At 36.9% G+C, this 22,152-nt stretch overlaps 1 protein-coding gene across 1 annotated transcript in view; it reads right to left on the bottom strand.

The window, feature by feature from the left end:
* The window catches only part of NCAM2 (neural cell adhesion molecule 2), a 301,713-nt gene that overhangs the window by 21,333 nt on the left and 258,228 nt on the right, over nucleotides 1–22,152 (bottom strand). Inside the window, exon 15 of the mRNA XM_074599962.1 lies at nucleotides 14,231–14,411. Within this exon, the coding sequence (XP_074456063.1) occupies nucleotides 14,231–14,411 (181 nt within the window). The remainder of the gene's footprint in view (nucleotides 1–14,230; nucleotides 14,412–22,152) is intronic.

Raw genomic sequence — 22,152 nt, 5'->3', positions numbered from 1 at the left:
TTTCTCATTACTTTAGAACATAAAAAAATTAATAAAAATAGATATTCCCACTTTAGTTGCTTGATCTAGTTCTTTTAAAAGTTCTAAACTTAATATAGCTCTCAAGCATACAGCTTCCATACAGCTACTGTTTCTAAACAGGCAAAGTTGGTAGATTCTCTACACTTGACATTTGTCACCATTGGCTTTATTAATATGTTGTCATTGTCATTACAAGGAATAGGATTTTCCCCTGTGAGTTTCCATCACTTGTACATTAAGCCTGATAAATGTGTACCAAAGGAAAACTGAAGATTTCTTGTATGCCTGGAGAAATGGGATGGATGAAGTACAATGTGATAAGCTCAAATGAACTCTAGGTGTAGCAAAGATGTGCTTATAGACCTCAGAAGCTACGTCTGCCTTGACATTGCTCAAACTACTTCCTTAAAGTAAAAAGTTTTCCTTTTCTCCTAAAAATCCTGAAAAAATGAGCAATTAGAAATCATCAACATACTGGACAATGGGTAGAAAATTGGAGACTAATAGCACAAACACAAATTGCATACGAGTCTCCATTACCTTTTTTTTTTAAATAAAATTGTTTTGTTTGGCTTAATTAGTTAAATCTACATTTGGTACATATGTGAGTAGAGCTATTAAATTCAGTGCATGAGGTTTGCATGCTGGAAAGATAATACATGGTAAGGGCCAGGAATCTAACTAAGTATTGTTCATATGGTTACTCACTTAATTAAAACACTACATCTGTTTATCTTTTAAATATCTATTTTTCATATGCACATTACAGTTTTTACATCAGTGCTTGGCCTTATAGTTCCATCACAAAATTAAACGGAACATTATTTTGTTGGTTGGTAATAGTATGTTTATTTCCAATGTATGCAGTATATGTGTCTTTATCTGAGCAATATTTTTCCTATTTAGCTAGACAGCAATTTATATTCTAATAACCCTACTGTAATAAATGAAGAATCACATTTGAAGTTGTATTGTGTAAATACTCTGATTCAACAATCATTTGAAAATGTTTGGAACTTGTCAAAACTCTAGAAACAAGAAAGACAACAAGTAAAATCTGATTAGGAAAGAAGCCAGCCTTACATTCAAAAGGCTGTAAATCAAAACATTTTAAATGTACCTTTCCTTAGAGATATACCGCTATATCACAGAATAATCATTTTCCTTTTTAAGTTTCTGTGGCATCAATTTGGATTTAAGGCATGAGTTCAACATAGAATATTTTAGGACTTCAGTCTTACAGGCAGTTGAATATTAGGATTTCAAAATATGTGACAATGTTGAAAAAATGGTAACATTTTACACTGTCAATCATAAGACCTAAAATCCCTTTTACAATTACTACATTTAAAGGAACAAATTTACTTATATAACTGTGATTTAAGTACTAATGACAGCAGAATATTAAATTCAATTTGTGAAGACGTATTTATCATTTTAATACAGTTTAAACCACAATTTTAATGCTGTTCAGTCTATAGCTACCAAGTATAATTTAATTTGCAAATGTCTCTTTTCAGTTTTTCCTCATTCTCATCTGGAGGAAGACAAGATTTTAAAATCTTCTGTATCTTCCTACATATTGTACAAAATATTGTAAAATAATCTTGTTCTCATTGTTTTTAAAGATAGATTTATGAAACATTCTTAAAGAGGAAAACCAAAACTGTATTAGCTATTCATCTCAGGAGATACATAACAACCCAAGGACATTATTTTCTTCCTCTTTTTCTTTCTCATTGCAGAGGTTTTGGGACACTGTCCAGAACTGCTTGGCTCTGCTGTCACAGAACCCTATAACATTGTCTTCACTCATCCTCTTTGGACTTTGATGGGAAGGGTAGGGCCAAAAGAAAACAATCATATTCAAAGTACCTGGTAGTCAAAATGCATAATGCAAAATAATATAAATTGAAGCAGATCTAAAATTTCTCTCATTTAAACAGGGGAAACGTGTATTTCCCAGCTGAAGCTCCTATCTGTCGGAAGAAAGATAAGTGATCCAAATCTGTCTTTTTATCCCACTGGCATTGTGACGCTGAGGATAAAAGCCAACTTGTCATTTATAATGTATACTTAGCTTCTAAAATTTCTCAAGGCTTTTCATTAGTTCTTTCACAATATGTTTGGAGAGTTCACAGTCACTCTGTGCCCTAATTCCTATCTTGTCTTGTTATATACCTATCTGTGATATTAGAACGATTTGCGAAGATAAGAAATTTATAACTGGTAAAGAGTACTTCAAATGTTTAACCAGAATAGAAAAATTATTTAGAAATTTTCATTTTTCTACATTTATACACACCTGTAGTAGTCTCCTGTCTTGCTTTATTAAAAAAGGAAGAACAGAGACAAGTATATGACAGATAAAATATGCAACAAAATATTAAATAGAACAGCTTTAGTATTTCAAATTTTAGGAAAGTAGGAAAATGCTGCAAAATAAGGAAATAGGAGAATCAGACTGTGCAACCTTAATGAGACTCTATTTTATGTTTCATTCTATGAGATGATCTAATTTTTATCAAAGACCTTTTAGTCCAGCAGCAGGTGCTCACTAGTTGTGATTGTACCTGAAATCTGGTTTTCTTTATTATTCAGAACAGCACTCTATCTCCATTGTGTTCACAAGAGAAAATTTTATTTCCTTATATACATCCAGTCCCTATCTTACAATGGCATCAGAATGCAAAAGGGACTTGACCGCAGACAATACCCTCTCGAAAGAATTTGCTGCTCCCCTGGTCCAAGAAGGAGCCCCAGTGTTTGTGCACGACTGTGCTCCTGCAAACTAAGAAAGATCTCCTGGGAGCACATCGTGATGTGCTTGTGCTGAAGCACACTCTGGAGATCAAAAAATTCGCTGTTGACCAGTTGTGAACTGAGATTTTCAGAGGCTTCTAATTAGGCCAGACTTGGGCAAGTTATTTTTTTTTCCCCTTGGTCATATAACCACCATCTATTTACTACTTATTTGCCAAATGCCAGTTCTCTGATCATAAGTAGAGGTATACTTGCAGGTTTTTTGTTATGTTACTGGGAAAAAAGTGACAATAATGACAGCAAGAAACATTTTCACAATCTGAATTTTAGAAATAGTTAGAAAAAAATAAAACCTCCTGCAAAGGTTCCTGCCTGGGGTGATTCTTCCCCTAAAAAAAATTAGCATAAGCTAATAACACTTGTCAGAGTTATACTCAATTGAAAATATGTTCTCACACCTGAAAGTTTTTGATAGCTGTTTGTGTAGCTAGCTGTTCCAAACCCTCTATATCACAGTTAAAGAGGAAAGTTTCATTAAAAAAAAAAGAGGATAGCTTAATGTTAAAATCCCTATAATTCATTAATTATTGCCTGTAGGTTCAATAAGCACTTAGGCATTAAACAAATAAATAGTTTTTTTTTAATAAGAAAAACACTTATAAAACTAAATAACAAAGTCAATGCATATATTCACACTGCTTGTGCCTGGGAAGAACAAGCTTTCACCCAGCTGACACTGACTGAGAATCCAAAGTTTCAACTCTTAAAAAATCAGAACAGAAATTCTATTTCTTCCCCATACTATGCCAGGCACATGTCAATGTAATTCAGTTCAAAATAATGGCAATGCGTTGGGTTAAAGTGACAGAACACAGCGGCAAGGGCTATGGATGTAATAGTGGCCCTGTTTAACACAGTGTGATATTTTCTACATATCACAATAAAGCCAACATTTTGAGAATGGCATTTGCTTGAATCCCAGATACTTCATTATACCAAATACGTAATTTAAAAAAAAAAAAACAACAAACATTTCTATCAATAAATTAAGTCTTCAGATTTACACACATGCATTCTGAAGACAGCTTACTTCTGACATAAGCCAGTTTTCTAAAATTATTGTTATTTGTTTCAGATTAGAAGAGGTTTTATTAATGATGTTTTGAAGTAAAGACTTACAAGAATAAATTGAAACTGGCAAAACTGACTATAATCACTATTTCTAAAAAATAATATCCTTTACACTGGTGAAGATACATAACTTAAATTTGATGAAATAATTTCAAAGTTATAAGAAAATGCTATTAAACCCCAAACGAAATGAAATATAAGGGGGGAAAAATCAATATATACTGTTAATTTATTATCTTTGTTATGTTTAGAAGGGAAGGGAAGTATCTTAAAATAAATAAATAATTCTGCCTTAGCTCAAAAGTGCATTGCTTTCTTGGGTTATCCTGTATGCAACAGAGGAATAAACTATAAACTTAGTCAACTACATAAATTCTAAAATCAAACATATGCCGTGAAATGTCCGTGTGGACTAAATGAACTTTTTTTCAGAGGTTTTGTATACACTGTTCTAGTTGCATAGTTTGTAAGCCATTCTTTTAATGTGTAAAATAGGGAAAACTACTTTTCACATTCTTTTCTAAAGAGCCCGTTAGCTCTTCAAGTCCAACAAATGCCATGAAATGGAATGTGGCACCGTTACAGTCACAAGAAGTGAGTTTGGTGGGCAGGGACTTATTTTATGTGTTGAGACATGACTGCAGAGAGGCACAAAAAAAAATACATTAAATTAAATACTATGAACTAAAGCAATTCATAGACTATAAATTAGGGAAGAAATGTTTGTTAAAATCCACTAGAAAGTACAAAATGTCTATATTAAGCATGAAGTTTTAAGTACATCATGGAAGAAGCTAGTCTAAGCACAACTCTGTGGAAAGGATTAATACAGAATCAAAATGGCCTCATGAAAGACCAATTGGTGCGGCGCTTGGAAAGCCATGCGACTCTAAGTAGTAAGGTCTATGCATAGATTTCTTATAATCAAAATATGGTTGAGAAAACAGAATCAAATCACATTGATCAATTCAGTAAATTACATTCTCCAATTTCTGTCAGACAAAAGAGGCAATCATCTGTTGAATTTGCCACAGAACTTACAAGCTTTCCAAAAAGCTAGATGAAGAATTTTGCATGCACAGACTGAAGTAATTATACTATTTAGGATCTTAACTAGGAATGGAAACTTAGAAGAGCTATAGAAAAGTACAATTTTTTATACAGGTCTGTGTTTATTTTCCTGTAAATGTAAAACTAAGAGGGAAAGGAAGAAAACATATTGCTTGCCTTATCAATAGCATCAAAACATGTACCAGAAACTTATGACTACAATGAAAGAGAAACCAGCAGCATTCAGCTGCAAGGACTGGCCTCCATTTTCACGTCTAGTAGCTTCACAGCATCTGTCTGTGTGGATAAGAATCATTACAGAAAATCAAGAGTGTGAAAAAGAAGTAAATTTGAGAAAAAAAGTGAAAAAGTCGACAAAAGATGAAAAATAAAGTATCAAAAGGAAAAAAGTGACAGTGGGAAAGGAAAAAGAGAAAAAATAATTAATTTAATATTTACATTGTGCCAGAGACAATCACTTGAAAGACATTACTCTAATAGAAACACCACATTATGATTAAAGTGTAGATGAAACTGTTACCATTGAGGTGCTCTGGACAAATCTAGATAATAAAGTACTCAAACCATAGAAAAGGTGTATAGCACCAACACGTGGTTCTCCACTGCAGCGAAAGTGGTAAACTCTTTGGTCTAACTTTGGTGGTGTTTTCAATGATACACAATTTTAAAGAAATTAGGACTGTTCGAGCTGTTCAAAATTCACAACCAGTTCTTTTTATTAAGACTTAAATAGTTTGGTCCTTATATTCAAAGCAAAAAAAATGATCTTTGACACATTAAACTTCCACAGTTATTTTAATAACACAGCTTTTAAATGTTTTTAGAGACCATATCTAACAAATTAATCTTGTAATTGGCACTTAGGGTTTTTCTAATTATAAAGCAACATAATGCTAGCAATTACTTATAATAAATATTCTAAGTGAATAAGAGTACCATACTTGCAAAGTGTGGCCTAGAAATTCAACATTCAACATCTGTAATGATTTTCTTTTTTTCTCATAGTACTCAAAAGGATAAGCAAACTTAAATTTGCAAGGTAAAAAAAAAAATCAATTCCTTTTGCAGCAGCAGATCTGTGAATACAGAGCAGTTCTTTTACTATTATTTGTTCTTTCTAGCATTCTGCTGCTTTTCTAGTATTCAGTGGTAGTTAATTTCTGTTATAGCTGTACTGTAAGTATTACATTTTATAAAAAAAAAATTTTTTTTCCTATGAACATCTCTGATGGCACTGCTACTGTAAGATTTTTTGTCTCTGTGATTCATATCAAATAAGTTCTCTCAATTTTAATAAGTGATTTCTATCCTTTTTCATGTAAAAACTGTTAGTGTTTGCAGGGAACGGAGCAAACCCTGCTGTCTTTAGCCTACAGTAAGAACATGCTCTGTAACTTAGAACAATGTTCATTTCCAGGATTTGATGACAAATGGCTCTAACTCTGCAAATCCCTACAATTCTCCTAGTTTAACTTTTTAATGACACAACATAACTTCTCCTAGAACTAAGAATAAGTACCAGAAGCCAACTGCTGACATCACCCCACAGCTAACCCTGCCTCAGAACATGGCCCTGTTCTGAAATAACACATTGTACTTGGAAAGGGCTTCTCTTTAACTGAGCTACATCTGATCACTTATGATTAATTTTGGTTACCAAAAAGTTCTGGAAAATGCTCAAGACGGAATATCAATAGCCTTTTCCTTGTTCATTACCTACAGAATTGTTGACTAAAATAAAAAAAAAAAACAAAACAGTTTATATCTGCAAAAGCACATGGATCACTGATTGTGTACTGAGCCAAAAAATACCACAAATATAACTGAAAGCCAACCTGGCTTAAAGAATGCTGTTGTTGCTACTGATGTGAAGGTACAGAAGGAAGAAATTTGTATTGGGTTTATGGGAAGAAGAGCTGTAAATAGAAATCTAGAAAATAAGCATAACAGAGATATAACTTGGAAATCTAAGGACCTGGAGATATGAGGAAATTCTGTAGCAAGGATCAAGTCAGGGAATACTTCAGAAAACTGGATATACATAATTCCATAGGCTCTGATGGGATGCATCCATGGGCGCTGAGGGTGTTCTAATTGCAAGGCCATTCTCAATAATCTTTGACTTGTTATGGAGATCGGGAGAAGTGTCTGAGGACATGGGGAAGTAAATATTACTTCTGTCTTTAGAAGGGGCAAGAAGGAGGGCTCGGGGATCTACAGGCCAGTCAGCCTCACCTCAGTCCCTGGGAAGGTAATGGAGCAACTAATTCTGAAAACTGTTTCCAGGCACATGAAGAACTATTCCATCAGAGGCAGCCAGCATGGATTCACAAAGGCAAAGTAATGCCTGACGAACCTGGTGACCTTCTATGATGAAATGTCTGGCTTGGTAGATGAGGGGAGAGCTGTGGATATTGTCTATGCTGACTTTGGTAATGCTTTTGACACTGTCTCCCGTAAGATCCTCATAGAGAAGTTGCTGATATATGGGCTGGATAAACAGCAAGGTGGAATTGAAAGCTGGCTGAATGGCCAGGCTCAGAGGGTATTGAACAACGGCATGAAGTCCAGTTGGAGGCCAGTGATTAGCAGTGTACTCCAGGGGTCAATACTGGTTCCAATCCTTTTCAACATCATCAGTGATTTGGATGATGGGGCAGAGCGTAGCCATTTTGCTGATGACACAAATCTCAGAGGAGTGGCTGATACACCAGAGGGTTGTGCTGCCATCCAGAGAGACCTTGACAGGCTGGAGAAGTGGACTGACAGGAATTTCATGAAGCTCAACAAGGGGAAGTGCAAAGTCCTGCCCCTTGGGAGGAACAACACTAGTCCCCAGTATATGGCTGGGGGGTCACCCAGCTGGAAAGTGGCTTTGCAGAAAAGGCCCTGGGGATCCTGGTAGACATCAAGTTGAACATGAGCCAGCAATACGCTCCTCTGGCAAGGAAGGCTAAATGGTAATGAGAGAGGAGGCCTTGGTCATGCAAACACACTTTTGTGTGGTATCCTGATGTAAGAGACAACTCGTAAATTCCCCTAAACAAAGCAGCCTGAGGAATGTCTCAAACACTCGCAAGCACCAGTTCTTCTGCTCAAGGAACTGATAAGGCTAACACCTGCTTATCTCTTGTGTGATTCATGGAAGAGAGAAAACTGGTGCCCGGACAACAAATCTTACAGAAACAGAATAGCTAGTTTTTTTCCCGTGAAGGATTAGCTGTTTCTTTGGAAAGACGCTATGCCTGGTGGTGACCTTTGCCTCTAGCCATGAAATCCATATTAAAGTTCACACCCCTGCACATGCTAATGAATATTATCGAGTTTGTGCTAAGCATATATCACTATAGCTCTTGTCTTCCCACTAAAATCATGCTACATGTCACCTGGGCAGGGGCTGCAGGAAAACCTTAGACGAAATTGCCCCTAGGAGTGGGTGAACGTAAAAAGGGGAAGAAGAGATCCTTTCCCTGAAGAGAGGATTTTGCCTGGGGAGATTTTTCCCTGAAGAGATTTTTCCCTGGGGATACACAGAAGAACAGTCTTATGGCAACAACCCACGTACAAGGACCGGTGATCTCTTTATCTCTCTCTTGATCTCTCTCTCCTTCTCTATCCCTTTGTTTCCGCCTCTCCTTCTCTCTCTCTCCATTTCTTTTTCTTTTCTTTTTGCTTTTAAAGAAGTAACGCAAGGTATACTGCACCGCTTGTCATAATTCACTGTATATCTGTTATTAAGTATGGCTTGCCATAATTTGTTATATACCTAACCAATTGTTGTGGACCTAGTTAAGACCTGGTTACTAATCTAATAAATGTTTGTATATGGACCTTGAGATTTGTCTCATCTTAGTCCGCGTCGCTGGGGATTTGCAAATCTGAGTCACTTAACACCCCTCTTTTCTAAGTGGGACGTGACACCTGACCTTGAGGCTTGGTTGCAATCAGGTAAAATCTAATTTCAAACAGATCTGAATTTATATGAAATCTAAGGAAAATGCTTCAAAGGACACAAGAACTATTCAGATTGGAAGTTTATTCATAGCTATGGTAGGTCAACAAATGTTATGTACTTTTGCAGTGGGGTACAGAACAAGAATGAAGGCGGCTGCTTTTTGTCTTCTCTTAGCTGATGCATGGTCAGGGTTAAGTCAATTCTTCTGGAGAAAAGGGAGGTTACGCTTCCCTTCAGTGCAAGGGAGACTGTGCCCCAGGGAGTCTCTTGCAGCCCAAGGGGTCAGGGTTGATGGGATGTGAGAAACAAGGAGAGCACCCACAGCAAGAGAGTCTGCTGTTTGTCAGCAAGATGTGACAGGAACAAAAATCTACCCCAGCTACACAGATGGGATCATATAGAATTTATTTCCACCCCCAAAAAAGTCAATGAATTGCTTGACTGAGAGAAAAGGACTTTCCCTGAGAGAAAATTGTGGGCATCAGGGAGACTTATTTCTATTTTTCTATACTTCATAATTTTCAGTCTCTGGATTAAGAAGTTTATTATTCTATCTTCTATTCTAATATAACACTGTCTGTATAGTTCAAAACCCCTATTCTGTCTATGTAATACACCATAAAATGTACATACACAAATTCAAATACATATATATATACACATACATATCTTTATCATTGATGAGACCTATTTTTATTTTTCATTCACTTTGATCAGGAATCCTGCATTTTTGTAGAAACCTACTGATAAAAATCATGTTTGGCGTGAAGAGTATCATCTTTGCTACTAGTGTTGATGACAGAAAATACCACATATTAGATTGTCCCTCTTTGCCTGTCACTAGTTGATTTTAAGCATTGGTGACAGACAATACATTGAAAAAAAAAAAAGTAATTGAGATGCAAAAGGAATTAAAATGTATCCATGAATGTTAATAAAAAATATTCCGACAGGTCATTCAGTATTGGAAGTTAAAAAACCCCAAAACAACCAATAGCATAAAGTGAGAAAAATAGGTCTAAGGGCTTCTTATTATCCCCAAATGCTTTTCTCATTTTCCCACTATTGTGCCAAGTTATTAATTTATAACAAACAAGAAAAAACTTACGATAAAGCACAACTTGCAGCCATTTTTAATTTACCTACTGGCCTTCCAGAGAAACAGCACTGACTGGATAAAAGATTTTGGAAGACGGCACCTGCATAAATCTTCCACCACTAATATCTGAAAATATATCTAACACTTGCAGAAAGTATCCTCTTTTAACACCTTCTATTTCATTTTCTTTTAAGATTCATTTAATATAGAATTGTAGGCGTGTTTTTAGGTTGCAATAGTAATGGTTCAGGATGACAGCTGATTCGGACACTTTTGTACCAGTTGCATGGTACAAAGACAGGATCTCTCTCTCTGCTCTACTGAGAAAGAGTGAATGGACCCATACAAATGCCTCCGGCAGCTGATGGAGTTCAGCTGTTCCCAGTGACACATAGTCAGAGGGTTTGTTATAGCTGCAGAGGTTAGTCTATGCTGTCCTAACACTGATAAAGAGCTAAGGCACACAGCTCCTTTGAGAATCTCCTTTTTTCTCTCAGGACGAGAAGCAGCTTAACACCATAGAGAAGCCAGAACATAATTTTCTAAAATATTGCAAATCAGCACTTAGAGGCAAGCACACTGATGTTAAGAGTTGCACCTGCCTGCAAGTACTGCCAACTAACAACCCTAATAAGATATTGAAATACATAAAATACTACATGTAAGACTACGCCGCTCTTTCTTCAAAGCATGATTCTTAAATACATGCTCATAGATCTAAGTAAAAAGTGAAATACAAATATGCAATTGCTTACTGAAAAAAATAACTCAAAAAAGTAGGGAGCAAAATAATGTATACATAGATATAATATACAGTAATGTATGAATAAACATATACACATACATGAATATATTTGTACATTCATTTATTAAGGGAAAGTGTTTTAAGAAGTTGGTTTGCTGAGTATTTCTCAAAGTCAGTGCAAGGTTCCATTGGTAAACCCTTCAGAAAACTAGGAAACTTTTATTAAAAGGATTACAAATTCTGAGGAACTAATCACAAATTTGAGTGATTCAGTGAATGGAGATTGTGTTATAGGCCCAGGAACACAAATTAGAAAATCAAGTAGATCTATAGTTGGAGGCTGCTGAGGCCAACCATGTGAAAATTTAAAGCAATGTCTGTCACATTTATACACCTCACTGATGCCAGACGGCAATTTGCAGTCTCGGGCTCCTTCCTAGACCTACGACTGGTAATGGAAGATCATCATTATTATAGAATCTGACTGCCGGCCAGGAGCTCGTACTTGCTTACACTTATATAGCAGGCAGAAGCCGTGGACTCAGTGCCCACAGGAGTTGTGTATTCACGTAAGTAGAGTTTTGGCTTCCAGTCCCTGCCCTCAGGGATTACTACTTCTGCCTTATATCCAATTGCTCTTGAAAGCATAAGCAAGCTCCTTCTGCAGGAATCAGAACCAAAGTTTTATTTCTTGTGACAGCTCCTATTTCCCTGGTAAGCACCCATCGAAGGACAACAAATGTATCCTCGCCTCCACCTCTCTCCAGTTCTCTGATTAATTGCATTAGCTTGCACACATTTTCACCATAATACTATGTTAAGTACAGTTAACTATCATAATATTTAAGGAATCCCAAAATTCTCTTGGAATAAGTTATATCTATGAGATTGCATACACAGGATCTATAGATATCTTGTTTTTTAATTTAATTTAGAGCAAGACAGAAACCCTCAGTTCAGCTGAAGTGCCATAGATCTGGGCACATACAGATGAAAACCTTCTTAGCAACTTTTCTAATAATTACATGAAGAGTCAGGAAGGGAATCTCGGTCATCAGAAGCAGCTAAATGAGCACAGGATAGGTGATGCAGATTTCATTCAGAAGTCTGCCTAATTTCATTCTTGTTGCCTACATCCCTCTTTGGACCTAGCCGTAGATGCCTAGCTGCGAATACCTAAGCCTCACAGCAGACAAATAGTGCATCATCCGAGTTGACTAACTGATATCAGAAAGAATTATTCTGCTCACAGTTAGGCATTGTATATACATTATCTATCAAGTTTTAAAAGAGTAGGTTCATACTTTTGCAATGTTTTATATATATATATATATTATATTGCAATAACAATATTACACCATTTCAAAACAAGATATCCATACTGACTCATGAATATGAACATTAATGTTCCATTGATTCTAAGTGTCTTTTGACATACTTTTAAAAATCACCTACAGAATATCTTTATGATGGGAATTTCACACTCTTTTCAGGCTTGCAAAAACAGTTGTCAAGGAAACTAATTAGTTCCACAATCATAATTGCAATAATGATTCATATAAAGAAGACCTAATGTTAAATAGTGTAACAGACTTCTTACAACTACTTCGAGGTTATGGGAGAGCACTGAAAGGGAAAAGCCCCTAAATGCCTATAAAACTGTGTTCAGAGAAAAATATTCTACCTATCTTCTGAAACTAAATTAACGAAGCTGCTTTTTACTTGAATGTCTAGAGACTATCTACGTTATCGTTTACACTGTCATGTCATTTTTCTGTCAGTTCCAACAGCTGTGGCAATAATATGTAATACTTTAAATAATTATAACAGGTTAAAGTTAGATTGCATTGGAAAACAAGTAACATTTGCAAAACCAGGACATTTGTGTTTCAAGTATACAAAAGTGCAGAATGGCTTATCCCTTCCATTTACCTAAATAAGGTTTTATTTATTTTTCTACTTGATATATATTTTTATTTCCTTAGGACAATAAGCTTTCCTACATTTTTTCCCTTTTATTTTTCAATCACGTAGTAAAATTTTATTTCGGAATGATGGCAATCACAAGGCACTATCTGTTTAAAAACATAGGGCCTATTTAGGCCCTGAATTTCATCAAGATGCAAATCAACTCTCACTACTGCAATCCAAGTGCATAAACCAAATATTTGTACTAGAACTGATCTGAACCTACTAATGAATTACAAATGCCTACTCCTTTCTATAAATGCAAGTAACAATGCTTCCAATACAAACAAATTGCTATGGAATATTAAAAAAAATTGCAGAGATCTTGAGATAACTTCCCTGAAAATATATTTGAAGAACACTTGCAATAGACAGAAAAAAAAATTTGTTAGTTATTTCAAACTTTTCCATTGACACTGACTTTTCCATTTCCATGACTCATTCAAACTCATTGCCACTTTACTAAGATCAATGCTAGTCACATGCTCAGACTGAAACATAGATATTGATATATGGTTTACATTTTAATATATTGTCCGTTATATTTATTTGGTAAGATTTTAATCTGATTCTAATACTTTAATAGTTTAATATATGGCATATAGAAAGTACTCTTTTAGAGAATTTAACATCTGATTTTAAAATGGTAATGACGACACTGATCTAACTTGTAATTTATTATTAAAGATACCAGCTCATAATTTAGATAAAAAGTTTGAAGTCTCTTCCTCATAACATTGGCTTTATAAAAAATAAAAATTACACGTAATAGATCAGAAATTACCATCATATTTTTGGTTTATTCTGAATGAAATAATTTTGCATTGGTGCATACACATTTTGCACTGCTGAAACACACTCACTCTTAAATACTGTGCAGTTTTCCTTAAAAAAAATCCAAACTTTCCTATTTACACAGTTAAAAATATGAACATTTCTATAGATTTTAAAGCTTGTAAATAGGACTGATAGAAGGCTGTATGTTTACCATGTTAGGGTGAATCACTAAGGTGGTATTTAAACAAGATTATTTGAAGATTTAACCTCATCAGATGTTAAAATAAATACCTTTATTACATGTGTATCTTGAAGCACATGTAGAGATATTTTTCAGTGGGACTGAAATCAAGAATTCTAACAATTAAGTTGCTTACAACAGATAAATGGGCAGTACAAGGAAACTTAAAAATGTATAGCAGGTGTATCTTAAATACTATGTTTATTGTTAATTGTCATCATATAGGTTGAAGGTTCAATGTTTATTCTGTACTTACAAATTGCTTTATTACTAAGAGAAAAGTAGGAAATGGGGCTCCATTTATGGATTTTGAATGGAGTCTTTGCTGATAATAAAGTGTCAGGTCTTGGGCTTTGTCAGTTAAAGAAGTCTTCAGTTACCTTATGTTCCACTACACACATTAGTGTGCTTTGCATAGCAAATAATTCATAGTGAGAAAACACTCTAAAATTAACTTACCTGTAATAATGTTGGGCTTTGGTGGCATGCTGAATTCATACAATGTTGGTTCAGAGTAACCCAGTCTGTTGGCAGCTGTGATTTGTACTTCGTAACCCATGGTCCACTGAAGATGCTCTAAGATGATGTGGTCTCTACTACCTTGCACTTTTTTCTCTAGCCACTGGTCTTCCTTATCTTTCTGTAAAGATGCAAATATTAGTTTAAATTCTCAAAACCTCTTGTATTATTTGTCTAAACTACGTGTCTACACGATGCACAAAAAATATGGAGTTTCATTTACAGAGGTTATGAATATTCAAATGATCTAATTTTGGAGTTCTGAATACTCAGGCTTTTTGTAATTTTGACCGCTCCTAATCATGTTTCCACAATGTGGCTTCAGAGATTTTGTAGGCAATCACTTTTAACCTCTTGGTTTCAATTTATACTTTGCTCAAATACTGAAGTTTATCTTAGGGAACAGCATGATAATTATTTACAAATGTTGCTAAGAATAAATTCTTTAAAAAGCTTATTTTACGTAGATGATTGAAGTACATTTTGATCAATGTTCTTTAAAAGAAACTTGCCATTAAACCCAAACTTGAGTTGTTCATGAATGCAGGCTGTTCTTATATCATACATTAGTTATAAATTGAAAGCATACACTGACATTTTGCAAACCAGGTTGTATGCAGCAATATAAACACCATTGAGAAAATATGCAATCTATGTCTACACTGGTGAGAGGACACATGTAAACCATTAGGATGGTGTCCCAGAGAAAAAAAGGGTTCTCATAATTCAGATAATTATCTAAGACACCTATACAAAGGGAGCAAATGAGAACTTCAGTTGCAATCTTGATTCTGGCATTTCATAAATTTGGAGTGCTTACGTTTGCAATCACTCCTTTTAGCGCACAATATATTTAATTATTACAAAATAACTAATAGGTAAAAGGATGAAACAATATACAATGTCAAAAACAAAAGCCATCTTGTTCAAAGGAGTATTAACAACAGTCAGTAAGAATCCATGCTGTCCTATTCTTGCTAAACACTGAGGTACAATACAGTGGCAAAAACTATGGCTGAGAGCCAAATCCTGTCCATCCAACCCATACAGCAACACAGACCCAGTCAGTGGATATAAACTCTCTGGGAAAAAAAAAATAAATACTGGGAAGTATAACTTTTTGCTGCAGACTACAGACTACTATGCTTCTCAGTAGCTTATATTTACACTCGTCGCTGAAGCACCCTGCTCTTGACTGATGCAAGTGTCAAAGAAAATAGCATCTAAATTAGACAGTTCAGGGCCCAGTCATGCTCCTTATGCCTGCGGGGTTTTTTGTCCCCAGTCTTCAGAAAACAGAGTGACACACTAAACTCCCTTATGTGCACTGTGCAATAACTTATTTGCTATCAGCGCTGAGTGTGATGATTTTTCCGTCCTGACTTCACCTTTTCTTAAACTCTTTCTTCCTTTTTCTGCACTGGCATTGGTACTGACACATGATAGTCCTGGGAATGATTAAAATACAGTGAAACATCTTTTCAGGAACATTTGCAGCAAGGTGAAAATGCCCACTTCGTGCAGCAATAGACCAACGAAATATGTCAGAATGGTAGTCACATTACAAATCATGAAAAAAAAGTAAATACACTGGAGTAACAATAGTTTAGTCATCACAGAGTGAAACTGGTATCTTCTGCCAAGGATATTTTCCCGTATCCTTGTGGATAATTTCTCTTGCAATCATCTAGCATGCCACTGAGTGAATACACCTATATGTACATTCCATTGTGTGAATCCACTTATATTATCACTATATCAACCTACTCTTAAAAAATATTTTTTTATATATCACTGCTAAAATAAAAGGCATTAATACCGATTGCAATATGCATATGCAAATACTTCTTAGTAATATTAGGAATAGCAAAGTTACATAGCAGCATATTTGAATGGCTGTTTAAATTGGCGAACTTTGGGAGGAGTTAGGGGAGAAAAATGCAACCAGATTCCAAAGAATAATAACATGAGAGAAATCAGAAGATCCACACATGATCTTGTTGTGTGAACATACAACTGGGGAATACCAAAGAGGTTCAGAATCACAGAAGGAGAAGAAATATTTGAAAATAAAGATTCAGGCTAATATGGTTCCTGCGGGTGGACAAGACAGCATTGCAAACAGATATATGACCAAATTTTGAAACCAAACTGTAGAATTATATGTGATGAATAGAATAAGCTTAAGATTTGGAATGAAAACCATACAGATTTCTGTATGAGGCTGCTCTTCTGCAGACATAAGATTAAGTGAAAAGGCAGTTGTTCCACCATTTGATCAGGTGAAGAATAATGAAAGAGCTGAAATGTAACAGGATACTTGCATGCTATACCAGAGAAGTGACACCCTAAGTTTAGTTGAAAGTGAAGCCAGCCAGGTGGATTGAGACAAATGAAACAAAGTTCAAGCCCTGAGCTCAAAGACAGCAAAATATTTTAGGAAGAGTGACAAACACAAGTTAGGAGGAAGAAGAATAAAGAAAGTATCTGGAAAACAAGTTGTCATCTTCTAAAGATAAACAGATGAAGTCTTCCAGAAAACAATGTGCTTTTGCCATTTAAAGAAAAAACAGAACTGCAATGTTCTGCATTATAGCTGTTATTTCACATGTATTTTCAAGTACTTTTTACTAAGTAGACCTCAGTAATGTGTCCAGATTTATTTTACTATTAGTGTAGAAATGGAAAGAGAGGGATAAGAACACAAGAGTCTGTCAGTTAAATCTTCCTACAAATCTCATTGTTTATGCTAACATCCTTTAACCGGTAGCTTAAGGAGCAGAAAACAGAACTATAAAAGAATAGTTCGTACCTTATTAGGCTGTTCTATTATTAATATTGCTTAAAATTTATAGAAAGTCCTTAGCAAGCAGTGTTTTACAACAAATGAAAGAAACATCTAAATCACAAACTACAGTCTAATTTGAGAGGTGAGCTAATATAAATGTCTTCAATAATCATTATCAGCAGTTGTATCATTAATATCCAGCAACAAACGCACATTTTCAGGAACTGCAATCAGATCTGCAGCCTCAGAGATTAAACTGTTCCTTTATTTGCAGTTCATTTTGTTTCATATAATGTGGAAATACTCCATTACGGAAGGTCACTGATGCTGTGAGACTAACCAACTGGCAATTTCTGGGGATCTTACGGCCCACTTCCATTACTTTTAAGCCTTAGATTCACACTGTCCTCTTCCCAGTATAAGTCTTTGGGTGAAACAAACCTACCACAATGCCACAGACTAATGATACTAAAAAAAAATAATAAGGAAAAATGTTATTTCTTCATTGGATGTATATGGGATTTAAATATAAGCATCAGACAAATTTACCTCAAAAGTGTCTGAGAGCTAGATTTGTAAGAGAGCTGTCAGTAAACTAAGCACCTAAATACCCTGACAAAAAAAGAGTAAACAAAGCAGTGTGAAACTCCAATCTACCATGACTTGGCCACTTCTCAAAAAACTGAGGGCACATCTGAAAACAGTGGAAGTAAAGCCAATCCAGTGTTCAGGCACCTAGCTGTTTATTAGTCTAGAAAATAACACCTCTATAATGGTCATTTTACATTGTACTCAAGATCACATTCTCTGGGAACTCATAAAAAGTGAGGAAAAGTGATTAACCCACTTCAACCCTTTCCCTTATTCTCCATCCTCCTTGAATTGTTTCAGTGAAAAGTTCAGCTCAGCCTTGTTATTATGGTGGTCCCTGTGATAAAAAAAGAGTAGGAGATGCCACACTATCTTGAAAGCTGCCAGGAAAAAATATCAAGAAATCCTCACAGAAGACAATCTGATAGTTTAAAGCAGTGACTTCCCAAGAATTCATTACATTAGGTGATGCTTTGCAGGTCTGGATAGTACAGGACAACTACTGCACGAGGTGCAAAACATGGTTGATAACATACATAGTGTTAAAACGCACAGGAAGTCCAAGAATCTGGCCTGGTAAAGTGGAACTTAGAGATGCCAACGAGGAGAGGTGCTATGCTGGACCTTGTTCTCACCAACAAGGAGGGGCTGGTGGGGAATGTGAAGCTCAAGGGCAGCCTTGGCTGCAGTGACCATGAATTGGTGGAGTTCAAGGTCCTTAGGGCAGAGAGGAGGATGCACAGCAAGCTCACTACCCTGGACTTCAGGAGAGCAGACTTTGGCCTCTCCGGGCAAAATAATATGGGATAAAGTCCTGGAGGGAAGAGGGGCCCAGGAAAGCTGGCTAAAATTCAAAGATCACCTTCTCCAAGCTCAGGAGCAATGCATCCCAACAAAGAGGAAGTCAGGCTAAAATGGCAGGAGGCCTGCGTTGATGAACAAGGAGCTAATGGACAAACTCAGACACAAAAAGGAAGCCTACAGAGGGTGGAAGCAAGGACAGGTAGCCTGGGAGGAATACAGAAATTGTCTGAGCAGCCAGGGATCTGATTAGGAAAGCTAAAGCCCAGATGGAGTTAAATCTGGACAGGGCCATAAAGGGCAACAAGAAAAGCTTCTACAAGAAAAGCTTCTACAGTCAGTGATAAAAGGAAGACTAGGGAAAATGTGTTCCCTCTCTTGAAGGAAATGGGAGACCTAGTTACCTGGGATATGGAGAAGGCTGAGGTACTCAACAACTTCTCAGGGATGTGATGACATGGATGAAATTGCTAAGCTACTATGCATCATATCTGAGAAGTTGTGGCAGTCCAGTGAAGTTCCCACTGACTGGAAAAAGGGAATCACAACCCCCATTTTAAAAAGGGAAAAAAGGAAGACCTGGGGAACTACAGGCAGGTCAGTCTCACCTCTGTGTCCTCAGCAAGGTCATGGACCAGATACTCCTGGAAACTATGCTAAGGAACATGGAAAGTAAGGAGGTGATTGGTGACATGAAGCCAACATGGCTTCATTAAGGACAAATTGTGCCTGACAAATTTGGTGGCCTTCTACAATGGGGTTACAGCGTTGATCAATAAGGAAAGAGCAACTGATATAATCTACCTGGACTTCTGCAAGGCCTTTGACACCGTCCCGCACAACATCCTTGTCTCTAAATTGGAGAGACATGGCTTTGACGGATGGACTGCTCAGTGGATAAGGAATTGGCTGGATGGTCGCACTCAAAGAGTTGCAGTCAACAGCTTGATGTCCAAGTGGAGACCAGTGATGAGTGGTGTTCCTCGGGTGTCCGTATTGGGACTGGCGCTGTTTAACATCTTTGTCAGTGACATGGAAAGTGGTATTGAGTGCACCCTCAGCAAATTTGCCGATGACACCAAGCTGTGTGGTGCAGTTGACACGCTGGAGGGAAGGGATGCCATCCAGAGGGACCTGGACAGGCTTGAGAGGTGGGCCTGTGCAAACCTCATGAAGTTCAACAAGGCCAAGTGTAAGGTCCTGCACCTGGGTGAGGGCAATCCCAAGCACAAATACAGGCTTGGTGGAAAATGATTGAGAGCAGCCCTGAGGAGAAGGACTTGGGGATGTTGATGGACAAGAAGCTCAACATGAGCCAGCAATGTGCACTTGCAGACCAGAAAGCCAACTGTATGCTGGGCTGCATCAAAAGAAAGGTGGCCAGCAGGTCTAGGGAGGTGATTCTACCCTTCTACTCTGCTCTGGTGAGACCCCACCTGGAGTACTGCATCCAGCTTTGGAGCCCCTAACATAAGAAGCACATGGACCTGTTGGAACAGGTCCAGTGGAGGGCCACGAAGACGATCAGAGGGCTGGAGCACCTCTCCTATGAAGACAGACTGAGAGAGTTGGGATTGTTCAGCCTGGAGAAGAGAAGGCTCCAGGGAGGCCTTATAGCAGCCTTCCAGTACCTAAAGGGGGCCTATAGAAAAGAATGGGAGGGACTCTTTATCAGGGAGTGTAGTGATAGGATAAGGGGTAATGGTTTTAAACTGAAAGAGGGGAGATTGAAATTAGATATTAGGAAGCAACTCTTTACTGTGAGGGTGGTGAGGCACTGGAACAGGTTGCCCGGAGAAGCTGTGGATGCTCCACCCCTGGAGATATTCAAGAACAGGTTGGATAGGGCTTTGAGTAACCTGGTCTTAGTGGGAGGTGTCCCTGCCCACGGCAGAGGTGCTGGAATTAGATGATCTTTAAGGTTCCTTCCAACCCAAACCATTCGATGATTCTATGCAAAAACATTTAACTGTTTTATGGTAGGTATCTCAGAGTGGGAGTAACTGAGAAATTATCTCTTTTTAAATGCTTTGTATTTACAGAACTTTGTTCTAGAACCTATCATAAAGCAACAAAATGAACACAGTCCTCCATCAACATAGTCAAAAGTGAAGAACATAATCTACCAATCGAACACTTGTCACTACCAAAATTCAGAGCATTATTAGTAACACCGTCACGGGTCAACATAGTGAACAACTTTTAGGCCTGCAAAAACTAGTCGCTTCTCTAATGTTTCCTCCAAACATCATTATGGACATAAAAGCAAAAAATAAATTAAATGCTGTTATTGGTTTTCCAAATAGAATTTAAATCAATTTTTCTTGCTTCTTCCTATAAGTTTAAAAAAGATGAATATTCTTATTATTTCATTCTAATGCCAAATTTTTACTCAAACTTAACATGCCAGGGAAAACCAAAGACAAGGCCCTACCCTCTTTTTTTCTAGCTTCCTGTTCCATTCTGTCACCTGTAAGTATAGAAACAGAATTCCCTTTTGTAATTACCAAGAAGCCTATTTTAATACTTGCTTCTTAAGCATTATGAAGTAATTCAGGATACAGTACTGTCCTGGTTTCAGCTGGGAAAGAGTTAATTTTATTTCTAGTGATTGCTGTGAAAGGAATGTCAACAATGAATATTGTTTTAGTTGTTGCTACGCAATGTTTATACTTTTCAAAGACTCTTTTCAACCTCCCATAAAAGCTGAGAAGGAGTCTAGACAGAACAATGGAATGGCCAATGGAATATTCCATACCATAGACATCATGCTCAGTATATAAATGGGGGTTTGGTGGGGTGTGGGAATCTGCAATCAACTCCTCAGGAAGGCACCAATTCACCAGGTGGTGAGAGTGACTTGTGTCATCATTATTTTTATATTATTATGATTATTATTTCTGTTATTGTTCTATTAGACTTTTTTTCTGCCTTTCCCTCTCCTTTTCTCCCTGTTCTCTCTGCCCTTTTGAGGGGAGAGAGAAGAACTACACGAGCATCTGTGTGGTCCTAGCTGCCAGCTGGGGTTAAACCACAACAGGTACAAAAATCATAACCGAAGGCGGGGAAGAAATCTCTTCAAGATAATAGACTGATACATATTTTCGGGGAACAGTGGGCAACATTGTGCACCAAGCACAAATTCACAATTACAAGGTGCAGCTACAGAATATCCACCATGGTCAAAATGCACTTGAGCAGTAAGCACAAAGTTTGCTTGTGACTATGTGGGTCATGTGTAAGTGATTATACCTGCATGGTGATCCCGCTTTGTTTGCATGCTCTTTCTGGTGCTAAGCTTAACCTATGTAATACCTTCCAAAGGCTGCTTTGTAGCCTGCCTTTCTCTTGCAGGTCTGTGCCTGGTCACCCACCTGGCCTGAACTGCTGTTGCAGTCTCCCCTCTGTATCAAGTGCCCCTTCCTCATCTCCTCACCTTCCCCTTAGTTTGCACAAGCTCTTCAGCCCTCCCCTCTACCTTTTAGTTTATTACTATAGTACTTGGTAAATAACACAACAGATAATAGCTATTCAAAAATTCAGTACATATTTCCCCAGTACTTTGCATGCATGAAGCTTAACATCCATTGTGCAACACCAGCAACCGATCATGTTAACCTTTTAACTATTAACCAACGTTAATAGTACCATAAGCACGAACAACCAGAGGGGAGCTTGAGTT

This window comes from Larus michahellis, chromosome 1, assembly GCF_964199755.1.
Source record: "Larus michahellis chromosome 1, bLarMic1.1, whole genome shotgun sequence".
Lineage (NCBI taxonomy): Eukaryota > Metazoa > Chordata > Aves > Charadriiformes > Laridae > Larus > Larus michahellis.
Note: the sequence above shows the minus strand (reverse complement) of the source record. Positions and strands in the feature narration are given on the sequence as shown.